The sequence below is a fragment of the Mus pahari genome, chromosome 20 (genome assembly GCF_900095145.1).
Source record: "Mus pahari chromosome 20, PAHARI_EIJ_v1.1, whole genome shotgun sequence".
Lineage (NCBI taxonomy): Eukaryota > Metazoa > Chordata > Mammalia > Rodentia > Muridae > Mus > Mus pahari.
This window is the reverse complement of record NC_034609.1, coordinates 329,694-347,945: the sequence shown is the minus strand read 5'-3', so window position 1 is coordinate 347,945 and position 18,252 is coordinate 329,694. Positions and strand designations below refer to the sequence as shown.

The 18,252-nt window shown below is 37.9% G+C and overlaps 1 protein-coding gene across 1 annotated transcript in view; it reads right to left on the bottom strand.

The window, feature by feature from the left end:
• Iqcm (IQ motif containing M) overlaps nt 1–18,252 on the bottom strand; it is a 352,279-nt gene that overhangs the window by 298,400 nt on the left and 35,627 nt on the right. The window contains exon 4 of the mRNA XM_021220812.1: nt 2,279–2,369. Within this exon, the coding sequence (XP_021076471.1) occupies nt 2,279–2,369 (91 nt within the window). The remainder of the gene's footprint in view (nt 1–2,278; nt 2,370–18,252) is intronic.

The following is an 18,252-nucleotide window of genomic DNA, read 5'->3' as shown; positions in this document are numbered from 1 at the left end:
GAACTCAGAAATCTGCCTGCCTCTGCCTCCCAAGTGCTGGGATTGAAGGCATGCATCATCACTGCCCGGTCTGATGTCTTCTTCTTCTTCTTCTTCTTTTTTTTTTTTTAAATCTGCTGAAATACAGGTTTACAAAAAACCTGAATCAGCATATCCTAAAGCACTTACTAGTCTGTCTGCCTGTCTGTCTGTCTGTCTGCATTTCCATCACACAGCAGCATTAACAAAATGAAGCTAACTGCTGGGGTAGGAACAACCTACCAGCATAAATTCTGACTTTGTGTGCCCCAGGCTGTAATTGGAGAACATGTACCTGCTCTTAATTTCAAAGAGTGTTGATCTTCGTCATTAAACATGACATGTTTTCATTTAAAAATGGGAATTAGGGGGTATTAGGAGACCTTTATCTTCTACCAGTTGCAGAAGAAACAATTCCCTGAGAAACAGTTAACCCTACTGAGAAAGACACCATAATGAAAAACATTATTCTTGCCCAGGTTTATCACTGACAAGTTCTCATTTGTCCCTAAGTCACTGTTAATGTTCCTCAGATCACAGGCTTCATAAAATATACGAAGAATGATTTTTAAATGAATTGAGTTAACTTTTCTAGTTATTAAAGCTTGCTGGATAGACTAAACTGTATAACTGTTTTATTAAGTAGTCTTCCAACAGCCATGATTTTAGTTAACTAGCCTGAATCTTAAGTTAAATGGAGTGAAGATAGAAAGGGGAAATTTTTTAATTAATATTTCAATATAATAACTTCTTTTCCTTATAATTTACACTTTCCCTAATCTTAAATAAAACCAAACTTCTTGCCCTGAAGCTGTGTATGTTTCCCATTTGTTCAAATCTGAGACTTGTAACAGATTTAATCAAAGAAAATGGTTACACTGGTCAAGGGTCTTCTGGTGTTAAGCACAATTTGTGACATGGCTTTTGGAAGGCAAGATATTCTTTAAAAGCAAAATAGGATTTCCTCCAATTTGTATTATTTATACATTGAGCCAATTACTGAAATTTTCTTAACATGTTGTGTTAATAAATTGCTGTGAAATAAGCCATCAAGAGAGCTTTTAGGGGAATGCCAGGGCCAGGAAGCAGGAGTGGGTCGGTTGGGGAGCAGGGGGAAGAGGGAGGAGATAGGGGATTTTCAGAGAGGAAACTAGGAAAGCAGATAGCATTTGAAACGTAAATGAAGAAAATATCTAATAATATATTTTTTTAAAAAAGAGTGTTTTAACAGAGAACATCTAAATTGTAAAACTTCTCAAATATATGTGCTTAGTGCAGTCAGAGGTTTTATCTGAGGCCTTATGGTAGCACACACACACACACACACACACACACACACACACACACACACCCTTGTAAAAGTATCTGGAAATGGTATGACTCTGTAGAATAATCCAGAAGAGTAGCTGACCCATCTCCAGGCACATTGGAGAGCAGAAGCAAGGTTGCAAATCCTTGCATCTCAACCACATTCTGTGGCATCACCTTCACCGTCTGTTACGGGAAAACTAACCTTTAATTATTAGATTTTAAAGGGAAAAATCATAAGTTATTCTGCTCCATAATTGCTAAAAAGGAGTTATTAAAATTCCAAACTTATGTAATATTATCATAAAATATGGCATTTTTTTTTTTTCACGAAAGACACAAATTGGATTTGAGCTTCTGCACTGTAAGCCCAGATGGTTTGCTGAGCTACTCAGACATCCTCCAGTTCAAAAGTTAATTGAACTGAAAACTAAAATTTTGATAATTGACATGCTTTGGGACTGGAGCAGAAAAATAAATTAGCCTCATGTATTGGGTATTAATAGGCTTGAGAAACCATTGCCGTTGGTCAGAGAATATTATCAAAGAGGAAAAAAATCAGTTTCTTTCTGTGTGTGTGTGTCTGTTTCTCTCTCTCTCCTCTCTCCTCTCTCTCCTCTCTCTCCTCTCTCTCTCTCTCTCTCTCTCTCTCTCTCTCTCTCTCTCTCTCTCTCTCTCTCTCTCTCTCTCTCTCTCTCTCTCTCTCTCTCTCTCTCTCCTCTCTGTTTCTGTTTCTATCTCTCCCTCCCTCACTGCCTCTGACCCTCCCTCCCTTCTTCCCTCCATCCCTCTCCCTCCCCCTTCTCTCTTTCTCTCCCTCCCTCCTCTCTGTCTCTATCTCACCTCTGTCTCTGTTTTTTGTCTATCTCTCTCCTTCCCTCCCTCCCTCCTAACCTCCCTCCCCTCCCCCACTCTTTCTCTGCATTCTCTAGGTTAGATAATCCCACAGTACCTGGACTTCCTGAGATGCATCTCCTTCTCCATCTCCATTTGCTTACTCACGGATTCAATATCATTCATTATTTTACCCAGTTTAACTTTTTCTAGAATTAACAAAAAAGCTTTGATTGTAAACTACTATAGTTTTCAAAAATGTACTTTCAGATTGAATTGCAAATTACAGACTTTTTTAAAATAGGAGATGCTATATTATTCAAAACTTACTAGCACAAAGTTACTCAAAAAAAAAAAAACACATTTGAATGTTTTTTCCTTACCCTATGTTACTCTGACCTTTTGTAATTACTAAAATTTAGAGCTAGAAAGTAAACTGTAAAGGAACAGCATATATCAAAAAACGAGATCTCAGAAAAATGCCTGCATCAACATAGTACATGCCCATGCATAAAAAGGACTTCTGTGCATATCACCATTATTGTCTTTATTATCATAAAACTTAGTTTATATAGGAGGCTCTGATGTTTTAAAATAAATTACCAAGTCATTAATTAACAGAAACAAAAATATCCTCATTTAATAGGGTTAAGGCAAAAGTAATATGTTCATTTTTTTACCAAGCACTTTTCATTTCTCAGCTTAGATATATTAAAAGATACAGAGGCATATGATCCATACATCATAAAACCTATATATATCCGGCTTTGGGGTCTTAATGCCAACATAGAATGGAATGCACCAGAATGAATTACATAGTTTAGTATGACACAGAACATTAAGTTAGAGAGGAAACTGAAAATAAAATTGTGGTGGTTTGTATATTCTTGGACCAGGGAGTGGTGCCATTTGGAGGTGTGACCTTGTTGGAATAGGTGTGACCTGGTGTGTCACTGTGGGTGTGGGCATAAGATCCTCACCCTAATTGCCTGGAAGCCAGTCTTCCACTTAGCAGCCTTTGGATGAAGACATAGAACTCTCAGCTCTGCCTGTGCCATGCCTGCCAGGATGCTGCCATGCTCCTGATGGACTGAACCTCTGAACCTGTAAGCCAGCCCCAATTAAATGTTGTTTTTTATAAGACTTGCCTTGGTCATGGTGTCTGTTCACAGCAATAAAACCCTAACTAAGACAGAAATGTTAATATTTTTCTGACAATGATCTGAGTACTGAGTTGCTAGAAGTGGCCTATGATTTACCTCATGTGAGCCTCAGCATGGTGGCTTTTTGCATAGTGCTGTGTTTATACAGCAAGGGGGCAGCAGACTTCAGAACTGTTCATAACCCACAGAAGTTGGACAGTGGAAGTTCTCTGAAGTGTCTTTTAACCAAATCATGTAAGATTCCTTCCAAACTTCAGAATACATGACATTTTACCCCTACCACTCAGTGAAGAATTAAAAGAGTGTCCAAATGACAATTAAGCATGACAAACTGCCAGAGTACCTGATTAGCTTCCCCTCAGATGGGCAATGTGCTTCCTGGCTGCTTCCGACAGCCATAATACACTTGAGTTTGTAACCGTCTCTTTATGTAAAACCTTGCTTTTGAACTGATGTTATAAAACTTTAGGATTTCAGTTTTATAACCTGAGTTATAAATCAGTTAATTGAAATAATTAGAAGAAAGGAGATGGAGGCACTAGAAATGAAAGTGGAGGAGTCCTGAAGACCATTGGGGAATTTACAATAAAATCAGGTAGAACATACATAGGACACGAGAAGAGTCAATGGGATTTGCCCTGCTCCCCTCCCAGGTCACGTGACATCAGGCCCCTACCCAGTCAGCGTCCTTCATTCTAAAGTCTTCTCACCTGTCTCCCTCAGAGTACCTTCAGAAGCTATTGGTGATGTTCCTCCACATTCTCTTTCTCTCCTTGACAACTTCCTTACTCTCTACTTCAGTAATTTGAAGTAATTTGAACCAACTACTATGGTTATATTTATTGCCTACGTGTGTTTGACACACAGGTTTATGCATCTTGCATTTGTAGTACTTGAGTTCCAATTCTGAGTACCAGCTATCTCCATTCCAATCAGCATGGCTCTCTCAGAATTAACAATAGTACTTTCCATCTGGGAATGCATCACAAATCAATCCCTTTTTAATCCCTTCCTTATACAATTACTCATTAAATACCGCCCACGCCAGCCACTTGATATTGCCTCCTGCAGGCCCTTGCCATGCACAATCTGGAACCTTACAAGCTTCCTCAGTTGGATTCCCACCTTCAACCATATACCCTCCAGTTTATCTTCTATACCTTTTATAAATATTTCACTTCTAAATTCTGGAATTCTATATTATCATTGTGTTGTTTCCTAATATAATTTCACAGCTAGAGAACAGATTAAAGAACAGATTTTATATAATTCTAGACCGCTGAAATGTGTTGGTTTCTACTTTATAAATCAATGTGCAGTCAATTATTCTCAATATTCTATATCTTCCTAAAATATATAATTAAAATCATTAAGAACACTGTTTTATAGTTATCTAATAAAATGTCCTTGTTTAGTTTTCAAGCAAACAAAATAACCATGTTGACATCTGTGTGAACTTATTAATATAAATGCATATGGAATTCATTTTAAGAATCAATAAAAAGTAGCTTACGATTTGATGTTTTACGGATAGCTACTTCATTGTGCATATACGACATATAGGTTGAGTTGGAACTCATTATGCTGGTCTTTGAGCTCACATAGATATGCCTGCCTCCACCTTCTAAGAGCTGGTATTAAAGGCATGCACAGTCACATACAATAACAAATATTCCTTAAGTGGGCATTTTATGCAGAGTTATCTAATGAACTACCTATATTCAAATCCAAAAATGTATTTTCCCATGTCTTCCCCTTATCCACACTTAATCGAGCATCATATATGCCTCTTAGAGCACCTCTAATCTGGAACTACCCTGTCCATAATGATACGCAAGAGCACATAACTACAACATGCCTCTTATGCTGCTTATATTAAGATATACTATGAGCACTGAATATATTCTGGGTTTCTAAGATTCACGATAAAGACATTATAATTGCTAGTTTTAAGTTAACTACATGCTTAAATAATGTTCTCTTGTGATATTAAATTATAACATTGACATTAATTTTACAGACTTTTTTAACATGGCTGTTGAAACTTTAAATTACATTTGCAGTTTACACAGCCATTCAGCTGTGCAGCACTGACCTAGAATGTTCATGTCAACTAGTTAAATTGTTTTGGAAGAATATGAACTTTTCCTGTGTATAGAAGGGTATACAGATAAGTATAGGTGCATTTGGCCATGTGAGCACATGTGAGGGCCACAGATAATAATCACATTTATAGATACTCCACTCTATTTACCTATCTACCTACCTACCTACCTGAGATGAAATCTCTCACTAAACATGAAGTTAGTCATTGCAGCTAGACTGACTGGCCAGTGAGCATCCCGAATCCGCTTGCCTCTGAAAGTTTAGAGGGTCACTAAAGGGCTCAGCCTTTCAGTGGATGCTGTGAGCCCTAACTCGGGTCTTCCACTTTACTCACTGAGAATTCGCCCTGTCCTTGAGAGAACACCCCTAAAATCAATCTGCATTCTAGTTATTTTCCTGTGATTTCCCTAAAATTAAATTAAATTTTGACAAAAGCATTGCATCATCCCACTAAATCATTTCAAAGGCTGTTGCTAAATTTGACCCTTTGATTAAGGAGTAACTGACAGGTCTTCCTTCTAAACAGAAGCATTTTTGTTTGCTATCAATCTCTGGCTGATACTCTAACATATAAATGAATTAATCCAAAATGTCTTTTTGAAAGACAATTAAGTATCCACTAATAACTTGTGCCAAAACACTCACTAATAAAATTGTGCTGTAATTCTATTATATAATCGTTTATAAGCTGGCTTCCTCTGTAAGAAAAATGTCATCATTTGCTCTCATTTTGAATATTACTATGGACATATTAATTCCTTTTTGTATTTGTATCATGATTCTTCTCTATGTTCACAATGCCAAAACTTGCAGATCAGGCCAAGCAGAGCCCAAGCAGTCCCCATACCATGCTGTCCATCACCGTGGTCTCTCACTGTATCTTGCTCACTGTTCCTTTCCTTCCCTACATCCGACATGGAATCAGGGGTGCATGAAGCAGTGCTTAGCACCTCTTCTAATATACTTTCCCCCACTCTACTTAGTTTCTTTGCTGGAAAAGTCAGAAATTTATTTCTACTAAAACTTAATACATTCTCCAGGGTCCCACCTTTCATCTTTCTTCTTTACCTCTGTGCTTTTCTTGCACTGTGTTTTCTAGTTTACTATTTTTACTTTCAGTATCATACCGAAACTCCTACTATGGTTTCTTCAGTTCCTCGTCAAACCTTCTCAGCTAGATCTATAGTCTGTAGCTCACTCATGTGTGTGTGTGTGTGTGTGTGTGTGTGTGTGTGTGTGTGTGTGTGTGTGTGTGTGTGTGTGTGTGTGTGTGTGTGTGTGTGTATGTGTGTATATGTGTATGTGTATGTGCGTGTATGTGTGTGTATGTGTTTGTGTGTATGTGTGTGTATGTGTGTGTATGTGTGTGTGTGCATGTGTGTGTATGTGTGTGCATGTGTGTGTATGTGTGTGTATGTGTGTGTGTATGTGTGTGTGTATGTGCGTGTGTGTGTGTGTGTGTGTGTGTGCATATATATTGACCTCAGTTGTTTTTATCCTTTACCTGACAATTTATGTATCTATGGTCTTTGTGAGGGGAAGATAACTCAGTTTCTCCCCTGGTGACTTACTTCCTTATGAGATTTAATTTCTTACATTGCAAATTCATATTCTATACAAATAATGATTATTTCCAACTAATATTTCTTAAGAATGAAAATTATTTATACATATTTCATAGAAATTTAAATACATGTGCTGGATATAAGATGTAATTAAGATATAGCCCTGTAAATGTATCTGTGTTTGCTTCTTACAGGCAGTTGATGACATTTTCAACTATAACTTTAATTTCTCACATTATAGAATTTTAAGACACTGATAATATGAATTCTGATTCAATCCTGGGGTGGTTGTGAATTCTATAATTTTCTTTTTTTCTAGGAGTTAAGGCAAAAACAATAGCTTTTCACCCTCTACAAGTGGGTGTATGTGTTGTTGTTGTTGTTGTTGTTGTTATTGTTGTATTGGTGATTCTGTTTTGTTTTCTTTTCTTTCTTTTTTGTCTTGTTTATGACTTGATCTTTTGCTAATATCATCCTGCAAATGTGAAGGATCAGCTCAAGGAGCAGTTCACTTAACCAACCAGCTTACATGGGCCACAGGTATTTTCTCTGAATGCTGCTCATTTAGGAGCCAAGGAAATTGGGTGCTAAAGGCCACCAGAGACATGCAGGACTTTACCAGACTTCATATGCTGACCCTGCCCTAAGGTGACACTCTGCATTTGCTCTGTTTTCTCCACTTATACTTTTCAGGTGCTCTGTAAAAACAATGTGCTGAATAAAGAAATGCCTGAGACATTTTCTCATGTTGCTAGTCATTCACATTTCCACACTGCACCCACAGGATCTGAGCCATGGCCTAACCTTCAGTATTCACCTGACCCTCCTTACTTTTATAATAGTGAAAGCTTTTGAATAGTGCTGACTGGGAATTTTTTATATTGAATTGTCTGCACACCTAATTATAAAACAGCACATTTGTTAAACATTTACTATAAGAATCAATAAATAAAATATTTAAAACTTCTTATTCAGTTATTTTGTCTTAATGTTATGTCTGCCAATGACATAGAGTAACTGCTTTCATTTTCCCCAATACTCCAGATACCACATGCATACATACTTACTTCAACCTCCTTCAAAGGGAAAAATACTCATGTCTCCCCTGACATTTGTAAAGAATATTTATTCTTCTCCACCCCACCCCTTGTCCCCACCGCAGGAGTTCTCAGTTTTAATGTAAAAAACAGTTTCAAGAATTAAACTGAGTCAATGTCGCTCAGACTTAGCTTTCTAAAATCAGTTTGAATGGTTTAGGAGTAAGATACCAGGAAGGAGTTGTGTTCTCCGTCGCATGTATCACCCATTCAGGGAGACATAGAGGAGACATTTTGTGGTAAAGACAAGAGGGCTACAAGAACTTTGAGGTCTCTTTTCTTCAGAGATTGCTTTATAAAAATCTTCTGTTAGTTAAATCAGATCTTTTTCATGTAAAAAGATTATAAAAGTCTTTCATGTTTCTCTCTTCTCAAGACCTGCTACTTAAATTGTATTTCATGTCATATGAAGTAATTATAATAAAATGTAGAACTTAAAAATGTTACAAATTTTATAGACAGATTCATTAGTCAAGAATGACAGATTGTGATTTACTGACATTTCACATTCCAGTGTGTGGGCTGGGTGGATGTCATATGATTTTCACTATTGGAATTTCTAGCACATGTGTGTTATACAGAATGCCAATTCTCCACTAGACAGTGAATTCTTTGGTGGTTTCCTGAGGACAGAGGTTGCTTTTATACATCTCCAGTTATTCAGTTAGTATTCAAAATAGTTGTTGAATGACAACTAACTTATGACAGGCAGTTGGGCAGGTACTAGGAAAACAGTAACTAACCTTGAGTTTAGAACTTTAATTCTAGTCAGTAAAATCACTTACATATAACTTGATGATTCCAGTGGAAGCACTAGGAAGCTATTTTCATTGTTTCATGAACACAAGACAAAGAATGACATGTATCCCTGAGCTTTGTAATTGAGATCACAAGTATTCCCTAGTGAGAAAGCTGAATCTTTACTAAGGGTGTGTCACAGTCAAAAGCTTAACACACCTTTACAGAGGAAGTAAGCACAAGTTGATCTTCCCAGAACCATCCTCTACAACAACAAAAAACAGGGCTACAGTTCAGTTACTCAAATCTGAGCTTGGTTCAGATGCTCTGAGGTCACACAATTAAAGAGTCACAGTGTTCCCTCCTAGTAAACAACCTCTGATGCCTGTCTTTAATTAAATCATGATAGGAATCTCGGTGAGTGTTGCCTTTGAGAATCACACTTTCATATATCATTATCATTGTTTCCAGAGAAAGGAATCCTTGAATGTGGATTAAAGGTCACTGAACAGTTGATAACCATGCAAGTCAAAAACAGAGACTCAAGGGAGATTTGGAGGTATCTCCCCAGAAGACATCATCTACCTTCCACAAATGATACACACAGACCCTTTACTATAGCTTCTTTCTTAAACTGGATTTTCATATGTATATAAAATACTAGCTCACCCCTTACCCCAGTACATTCAGTTGAAGAGAAGCAAATGTACCAAACACCTTAGGTTCCAGGATTCAAGGTTTCAGCATTCCCCTATGGTATTGACTCCACTGTATGTGTGTGTTACACCTATCCTGATTCATCACCCCAAGGAGGGCTGAAGAATAAGGAAACTGATACGAGATGCTCTAAATTATTGAAAAGTCAGCCTCTAATCCCCAAAGGATTATGTTTCTTTTAGGAATAGATATAACAAATACATGCCCACATACAAACAAAAATACATATAGCTTCTTATAAGCAAATCATACCTTTTTATACAGATGACATACATGGAGGTGAATTCCTTCATCCTGTACTTAACCTGTTATTTCTGACCATGCTTCAAGTTTCATCATTTTTTAAAAATTTTTTCTGTCTTCTCTGGCCACTCCTGAACTCACATTCATTTTATAACTCAAGTTAAGCTCTGTCAGGACACCATGCATGCCAGTCTTCCTGCTTCCTCCACACTAAAGGAATACATCTTCTGTAAATGTGGTAATTTGAATAAGAATGGTCCTCACAGGTTCATGTATTCCAATGCTTAGTCACCAGGGAGTGGAAACATTTAAAAAGATTGGAAGAACTTGAAGGTATGGCCCAGTTGGGGGTTGTTTGTGACTGGGATGAGCTTTGAAGTTTCAAAAGCCCATGGTAGGCCCAGTCCCTCTTTCTGCCTGTGGATCAAGACATAACTCTCAGTACTTGTCCAGCTCCAGGACTGCCTGCTGTCATGTTCCCCACAAGATGATAATGCACTGAGCCTTTGAAACTGTAACAAAACTTCCAGAGAAATGCTTTATTTTATAAGAGTACCTTGGTCATAGTGTGCTCTCATAGCAATAGAGCAGTTGCTGCATTTCAGTGCAACACTACAACACAAGTCTCTTAACTCACTGTTATGAACCCACTAGCCCCTGCAGTACAATTTCTTTGCAGCATATTTCTCTCAGATATAAAGTGTTTGGAAACTCATCATATATACCAAACCATAAATGTCATGGACTTAGATAAGGAGCCTTGGCACTGAAGTCGAGAGATGGAATCTGACCACCAACCTTGGAAGCCACTTAGCCTTTCTGAGTAGCAGTATTCTATTCTTAAATACATATTTAAATATTTTAATATGTAATGCTCACCTGATATAGCTGATATAGTTGAGCATTACATATTAGACAGTGGTATGCTAGATGGTTTATAAACTGCGTACTCAGTAATCAGAGGACTATGTGGCTTTGTTGCTTTTGCTTTCTGCTGATTCGGAAAATCAATTTGTCAGACCCTGTTTTACCTCACAGCACTCCTATGTATTTGCTAAGGAGATCACTATGGTGATTCTACAAGAATTCATATTTCCTTCCCATAGTGTTTGAACTTGGGAAAATAAGATCTTTTTTCACAACCCCAAATCTCTCTTGACATATCTCCCCAAATGAGACATTCAGTTGAAACCTCAGAAGAAAAAAAAAAATAGATAAACACTCAAATATAAGCCTGTCATGACATTTAAAAAGGCAAGGGATCACATCAGAACCCCTAAACAATGCAGGCTGTTGCCACAAACTTACAACGAGGCCTTATTGCTGAAGAAAATACATACTAGCTGGTCCCTACATATAGCCTTCACCACTATGTGATAGCTACCTAGTACAGGAAGGTGCTCTGCAAACTACCAAAAGAGAAACATTAGCCCACCTACAAAAGCTTTGATCTACGATGGTTTTCTACTGCAATATTGATACAAAGCTATAAAATGTGTGGGAGTAACCAGTCAATATTTGATATGACTTAAGGCTCACTCCATGAGATAAAACCAATATCCAACACTGCTTATGTGACCAAGAAACAGATATTAGATAGCCCGGGGACCTAGAGTAAACCCAAATACTACTGTTCTAAAAAAAGAAAAGAAAAAAGAAAGAAAAAAAAAACATCATAACAAAACATGTAACCATAACATAAAATGACTCCTAACAATTTCTGTTATACTCAAAAATCTATGCCTTGTTCAGCAATCACCATAGAAGCCTCCTCCTGTAGCATATGGGAACTGGGAACAAGTGCAGAGAGCCACAGCCATAGATTATGGAGTGAGAAACCTTGGAACACACAGCCCTAGGTGGGATATCATTCATCAAATTCTTCCTCTCAGGGATCAGGGAAACCCTGTGAGAGGGGAACAAAAAAGAGTGTAAGAGCCAGAGGGGATGGAGGACACCAAGATAATAAGGCCTGTAAATTAACATGATCAAAGCACATATGAACTCACAGAAACTGAGGTAGTATGCTCAGGCCTGGACCAGTTTAGTGTGTTTATGGAACCCTGAGTATGTAACTTGTCGTTCACCGGTTGTTGTACCTTCTTTTGGACTCTTTTCCTTCTCTTTGTTTTGTCCAATTTCAATGTGCTAGTTTTTGTTTTATCTTATTCTGTTTTGTTTTATTATTACCCCTTAGAAGTTTTTGTTTGTTTGCTTGTTTTGTTTTGTTTTGTTTTCTATTGTGAGATAGAATGGGAATGGATCTGGAGGAGACAGGAGATAGAGGGGACCTGGGAGTAGAAAGAAAGCAACCATATCAGGATATATTATGTGAGAAAAAAGTCTATTGTAATAAAAGAAAAAACATAAAAAAGAAAAAAGTGAAGCATCCAGGGAGGAAAGATGTATCTCCCTAGAACGGCAAAAGAAAATAGTTATAGATAGACAATAGACAAGGTAGGTGGCCTGAAATTAGAGATCAAACAGGTCCTCAGACTCATGTGTTTGAATGGCACTATTAGGGGACATAACCTTGTAGTAGTAGGTGTGGCTTTGTTGGAGGAAATGTGCCACTAGGGGATGAGCTTTGAGGGCTTAGTTCAAGCAACTTCTTTTTCTGCTGATTACAGATCAAGATGTAGAACATTCAACTACTCCTCCAGCATCATGTTTATCTGCATGTTGCCATGCTTGCAACCATGACAATAACAGATTAAACCTCTGAACTGTAAGCCAGCCCCAACTAAATGTTTTCCTTTATAAGAATTGCTGTGGTCATGGTGTCTTTTCACAACAATAAAACTCCAAGACAAAAATGTCATACAGTAGAAGCTTCCTAAAACATATACATTTATAAAGGTGATCTAAATGGTATCTTAAATAACAGGGAAGATAGAGCCCTGAATGGACAGCTTTTATCACCAGATGAAGTTTCCAGTAATGAGTTATATAAAGTCATGTTCTTGCTTAAGGGGGTCCTATGGGAACTCCCAAACAACCCAGGCTATTGCCAAGTCTATTGGTGGCTCTCCACAAACTGACAGTAAGGCCGTAGTGCTGAATACAACAGCCACACACCTCACTGAACACAGAAAAGCCGAGCTAATGCCTACCCAGAGCCTTTACCTCTACAAACGTGTATTTGTGGTACTGAAAGGTATTCTACATGCTATCAAAGGAGAAAGGTAAACACCTTCTTAGCTACAAAGCCCTTCAGTCTACAAAAGTTGCCTGCTTACCAAGTTACTTGATACAGTCATGGCACAAAACCTGTGGGAGTAACCAACCAAGATCTGATTTAACTTAAGACTCATTCCATGAGATGGAATACATACCCAATACTTGCTTCGGTGGCCAAGAGCCTGAGACTAGACAGGCCATGGACCTGGAATGGAACCAAATATAAATATACTACATTCCTCTGAAATAGCATAGCCATTAAATACCTCCAAACAACATTCTGCTATACTCATGGATCCATGCCTTACTCAGCCATCACCAGAGCGGCTTCATCCAACAGCAAATGAGAGTAAATACAGAGGCCCACAGCCAGATAAAGTGCAGAGACTGTGGAACATTCACCCTTAAGGGTGCCTCCACCAAATCCCTGCCTCCGGCACAGGAGGCAAGAAGAGTATAAGAGCCCAGAGGAGATGAAGGAAATGAGTGAATTAAGGCCTTCTTGATACAACAAGGCAAGCTGGGGCGTGTTTGAACCCACAGAGACTGAGGCAAGCATGCACAAGGCCTGCATGGGTCTGCAGCAGACAGAATGCTAGAGCTGAAGCTAAAAGTAGACACAACCCCCAACACTAACCCAGAAGCTATCCCCAACTGATAGCGACCTGAAAGTGAACAGTTTTCTACAAGAGAGTCCCACTGGGGAAAGGAAGCCACTCTTAAGAGTAGACCCTATGACCAGTAGTAGATAGCCAACACAAAATTAACCTTTTTTTTTTTTTTTTTTTNNTTTTTCGAGACAGGGTTTCTCTGTGTAGCCCTGGCTGTCCTGGAACTCACTCTGTCGACCAGGCTGGCCTCGAACTCAGAAATCCACCTGCCTCTGCCTCCCAAGTGCTGAGATTAAAAGTATGCGCCACCACAAAATGAATTTGACAGTACCCTTGGAGGTTCTTCATCTTTAAATCTGGGATTTTTTTGTTTGTTTGTTTCTTGGTTTGAGGTTTTGGTTTTGGTTTTAAATCTTACAGATTCTTTGCGTAATAGTATAGTTTCTGGTTTGGGTTTTTATGGAATTCCTGTGTGTGTGCAAACATGTATCTGTGTTTCATGTGGTTTTGCCTTGGCTCTTTTTGTTGTTTGGTTGTTTTGTCATATTCAGATTTGTTTGTTTTTGATTTATCTTATCTTCTTCCTATCCCCTACATGGCAGCTTGGTTTCTAAGGAGAGACAGCAGGGGTATGGATCTGGATAGGAGGAGAGGTGGGGAGGTGCTTGGAGAAGAAATGGGAAGAAAACCTGTAATCAGAATAAATTTTATGAAAAAAAAATATTTTCAATAAAAGAAAATACAAATAATGATTAGGAGGTCAAACAATTTAATCCACCAATTGGAATAATGCCTGGAAAAAAAAAAACTGAGAAGAAATCAAACATCAGTAATGGATGACAGATTGTTTTTTGGTAATGACCAAATCTAATTATACTCATGTGGGTGTGGAGGAAATACAAGCATTTGTGGAGAATCCAAAAACACCACTACCCTTTATACAAGCTACTTAATAACCTGACATAGAAGGAATGTATGTATTAATAATTTTATTCCTCACAGCAGACATTTGGAGGGGAGAAGGTCAGGGCTATTAAGCATAGGAAGTGCTAAGTTTAGGGAGTTGGGGGGAGAGTTTTCAAATGTAGGCTGTTTTTATTGAATTTCTGTAGCATTCATCACGATGCATCCTGAGACAGTGTTGTCGCTTCTCTTGCATGCATACACTGGATTGCTGCGCGGTACTGTGCAATGTGTCTCACACACTCTGGCACTTCCACTTCATACTTCACAGTTTTAGTGTCACTTGGAGGTTTGAAATGTTTCACAGTTATTTGCTATATGTGGGTGCCAAAATTTAAAAAAAAAAAAAAAAAAAAAGAAAAAGAAGAAGAAGAAGAAGAAGCTAGCCTATATCACTAAAAAAGATACTACAAGAATAGAAAATAGTCAGATGGGAATTTCTGTCCCATTAACATTCAGAACTTTGTCAAGAATCAACTCAACTTTATCAAAATATAATTTATATTTTACAGATGCATTGGTGCCTATGATTATTTTTCTTAACACAGGTAGTTCTTATAAAGTTAAATATAAACCATCATCCATATAGATAAGATTCTATAACTAAAAGAAACTAAAATGCTATGACTCTTTCCTAGCCTTACAACCTACAATATGCCCTTGCAAAGTCCAAAGCCCAGTTAGTACCCGATACAATCCAGTATAAACACTGGGTTTCTATATACAGCTCTCCATGCATGTTACAGATTAATCTGCTAAAGTAATTTATTTAAACAAGGAATAACACAACTAACAGGCCAACATTCATTAAAACTGATATTTTCACCAACACTTGCAAGTAACCACAGACATTTCTCATGAGTTTTAGTAAGACAAGCACACACCTGAGGACACTGCACGTTCTCCCTCTGTGTCCTGCCTGTCAATGAATGTTACACATCAAATGCTTGCCTCCAGCAATTTGGCATCTAACCACCTAAATATGTATGTATCTTTTCCACTCAATACCCGTCTTTCCAGCTGCTGAACATCAGGAAATAAATGAATAAATGATAAACAGGAAAAGGAGGGTTTCGCATAAGACACACATCTAGAATAAACACCCGGTGCAAAACAAGATCTTACTTGGATTTCATTGCTTTCCTCTCCTTACTTTCCAGCTTCACAGTTTGCTGCATGATGAATGGAAAGTGAAAGGTTTCAGAAAGTGTGAGGAAAAGGCAGAAATGTGGCTGAGCAAACACAGATACAAATCACATAGAGGCGTTTCCCTGGCAAGGTCTGGTTAAGATTCCAATATCTGAAAGGGTTTCCCTATGACAGTTTAGAAGAACTTCTTCACAGTAGAAGGGGCACATGCATATAGTACTGGATACGTGAACGATAACAATTTATTACTGCACAGTAAAGGAGTACCAGAGGCACCTCTGGCAGATAAAAATACTGTTAGTTAACCCTCCAACAGCATTAGTAAAGGTTCACAGGGCCCCTACTGCTTTTCCACTGTTCAAGAGGAGTTCAAAGTAATTCCAAAAGGTTCCTGTGGAGACAGGACTATTCTGCCACAAAAGGAACCTTTAAAAAAAAAAAAAAAAAAAAAAGTCAGTTAAGACAGAATGGTAGGAAGGCATGCTCTCTTCTCTATCTGATCTATTCTAACTTTCTAAGGTCACACCAAAAATGAAAAACCATCTACATTACATTTTCCATTTGCAATTTTGTCTTTAAGTGCATGCATTATTAAAGGCTTAGCAGCAAAAAAAAAAGTCATTCAATTTATTTATTATAAGGATAGATATATATTACTATGAAGCATTTAATGTAACACTACCAAGAATGGTCTGATTAAAATTATATACTTATATGAGACAGTCTGACTCAAGATTTAAAGCAGTACACAAGGGCTGAAATTTTATCAACCAACCTCATAAAATTAACAGAATTTCCTAAAATAAATTCACAGTTAAATAGACACTTCCATGGAGCATATTTAGGCATCAACTGAATGGGCCAGGGTAGAAGGTAGATCAAACTATGAACAACTCTGTGAGTGCTGTACCGTCTAAAATCAGGAAGGAGGCAAACATAAACTGCATGTCAAAGTCTAATTATGCAGTTTAAGCTATCAACAAATGTACCTGATATAAATTACTTTCTTCATAAAGTTTAAAAGGAACTTTAAAGTTTAAAGTTTAAATTTTCTGGATATATTTGAGAATGCCAAAGGAAAGTGGTTTCTGTTAAAGGATAAACTGTATTAAGAGGTCAGTTCTAGAGTAATGCAAAGCTTCCAAAAGTGTTAGAATATAAAGACAATTTGTAAGGCTTTAGCCTGCTCTAGAGCCTTTTTTGTATGATACAGCTCTGCTTCCTCTACTTTCCCTGTGCTCATAATGCCTTTCTCTTGTAGAAGCCCAGGGGAGAGGGAGAAAAATCTAAAAAGCTAGAATAAAGGTTTCTGACTGTCAAAGAAGCTATTTTATACACTGCCATCACCACATAAAACTTGATCAGGCCACATATACACATACTAGTTAGCTAGAAGTTATATTCATATTTTACCTTATTAATGAATCTTGCACATTGTGAAACAAGCACAAAATGCATACTATAATCAGAAACTACAATAAAAGTATGAATGAGGGCTTCATAGTTCATCGGGTGTCTCACTCAGCCTTCAGGATAAGCAACTCCAGTTATGACCAGTGAATTAGAACCTGGATTAGCAAAATGCTATTGTTAGGGAGTATCTCACAAAAGTCCGTATGTTAAATCCATATGTTAAATGGCTTGACCTGAGCCTATGGTGCTATTGGGACATTATTTCTGGATATGGCTGTGAGATAATTTCCAGAAGAGATTACCATATGAATGAGTAGACTGAGAAATGTTATCTCTTAGAAGAAACCCTACACCTCCTCTGAGTCTGTTAGCTAAGAGCCTGTGTAGCAGTCTACACCTAAATTCCTGTTCATTAAAAGGTTCAGAACCATCCTACGGTACAATTCATAAGGGGCAGAAACTTGGAGGAGAAGGGAGGTTGTAGACAAAAGTTAGGTTATTGGAGACACATCCTGAATGGGGATTTGTGATAGTGGTCTCTTTCTCCTTTTGATTCCCAGGCACCATGAAGTAAGCAGCCATCCTTTCTACTTGCCCCACTACCAAAACATACTGTGACCAATACAACCACATTCCCAGGCCTTTCTGCTCAGATTTATAGCATGCTTTTATCCATCTTACAGACATAACACAGGAAGATTTTCTCCACATACATAGCTAGTGATAGAAGTCAGTTCCGTAATAAATACAGTGAATCTGTGGCTCTAAAGAAACTTGGTCACTCAGGAAAATAGAAGTTGAGGAATTTTCTAATAAGAAAAATTATGGTGCCATACAATATGAAAACAGGCCTCTAAAGCCAAAGAAAATGAAAAAACCTAAGTTAAGGAATATATAATGTGATGTCTGTTGTTTTAAAATGACATTTTTTTCTAATGCTTTCATCAGACGTATATACCACCACATCATATCCAGCCTCCTTGTTTATGTTTGTCCTTCCTTACTCCCTCCCTCCCTCCCTCCTTTCCTTCCTTCCTCCCTTCCTTCCTTCCTTCCTTCCTTCAATTCCTTCCTTCCTTCCTTCCTTCCTTCCTTCCTTCCTTCCTTCCTTCCTTCCTTCCTTCCTTCCCCCTTCTTTCCTTCCTTC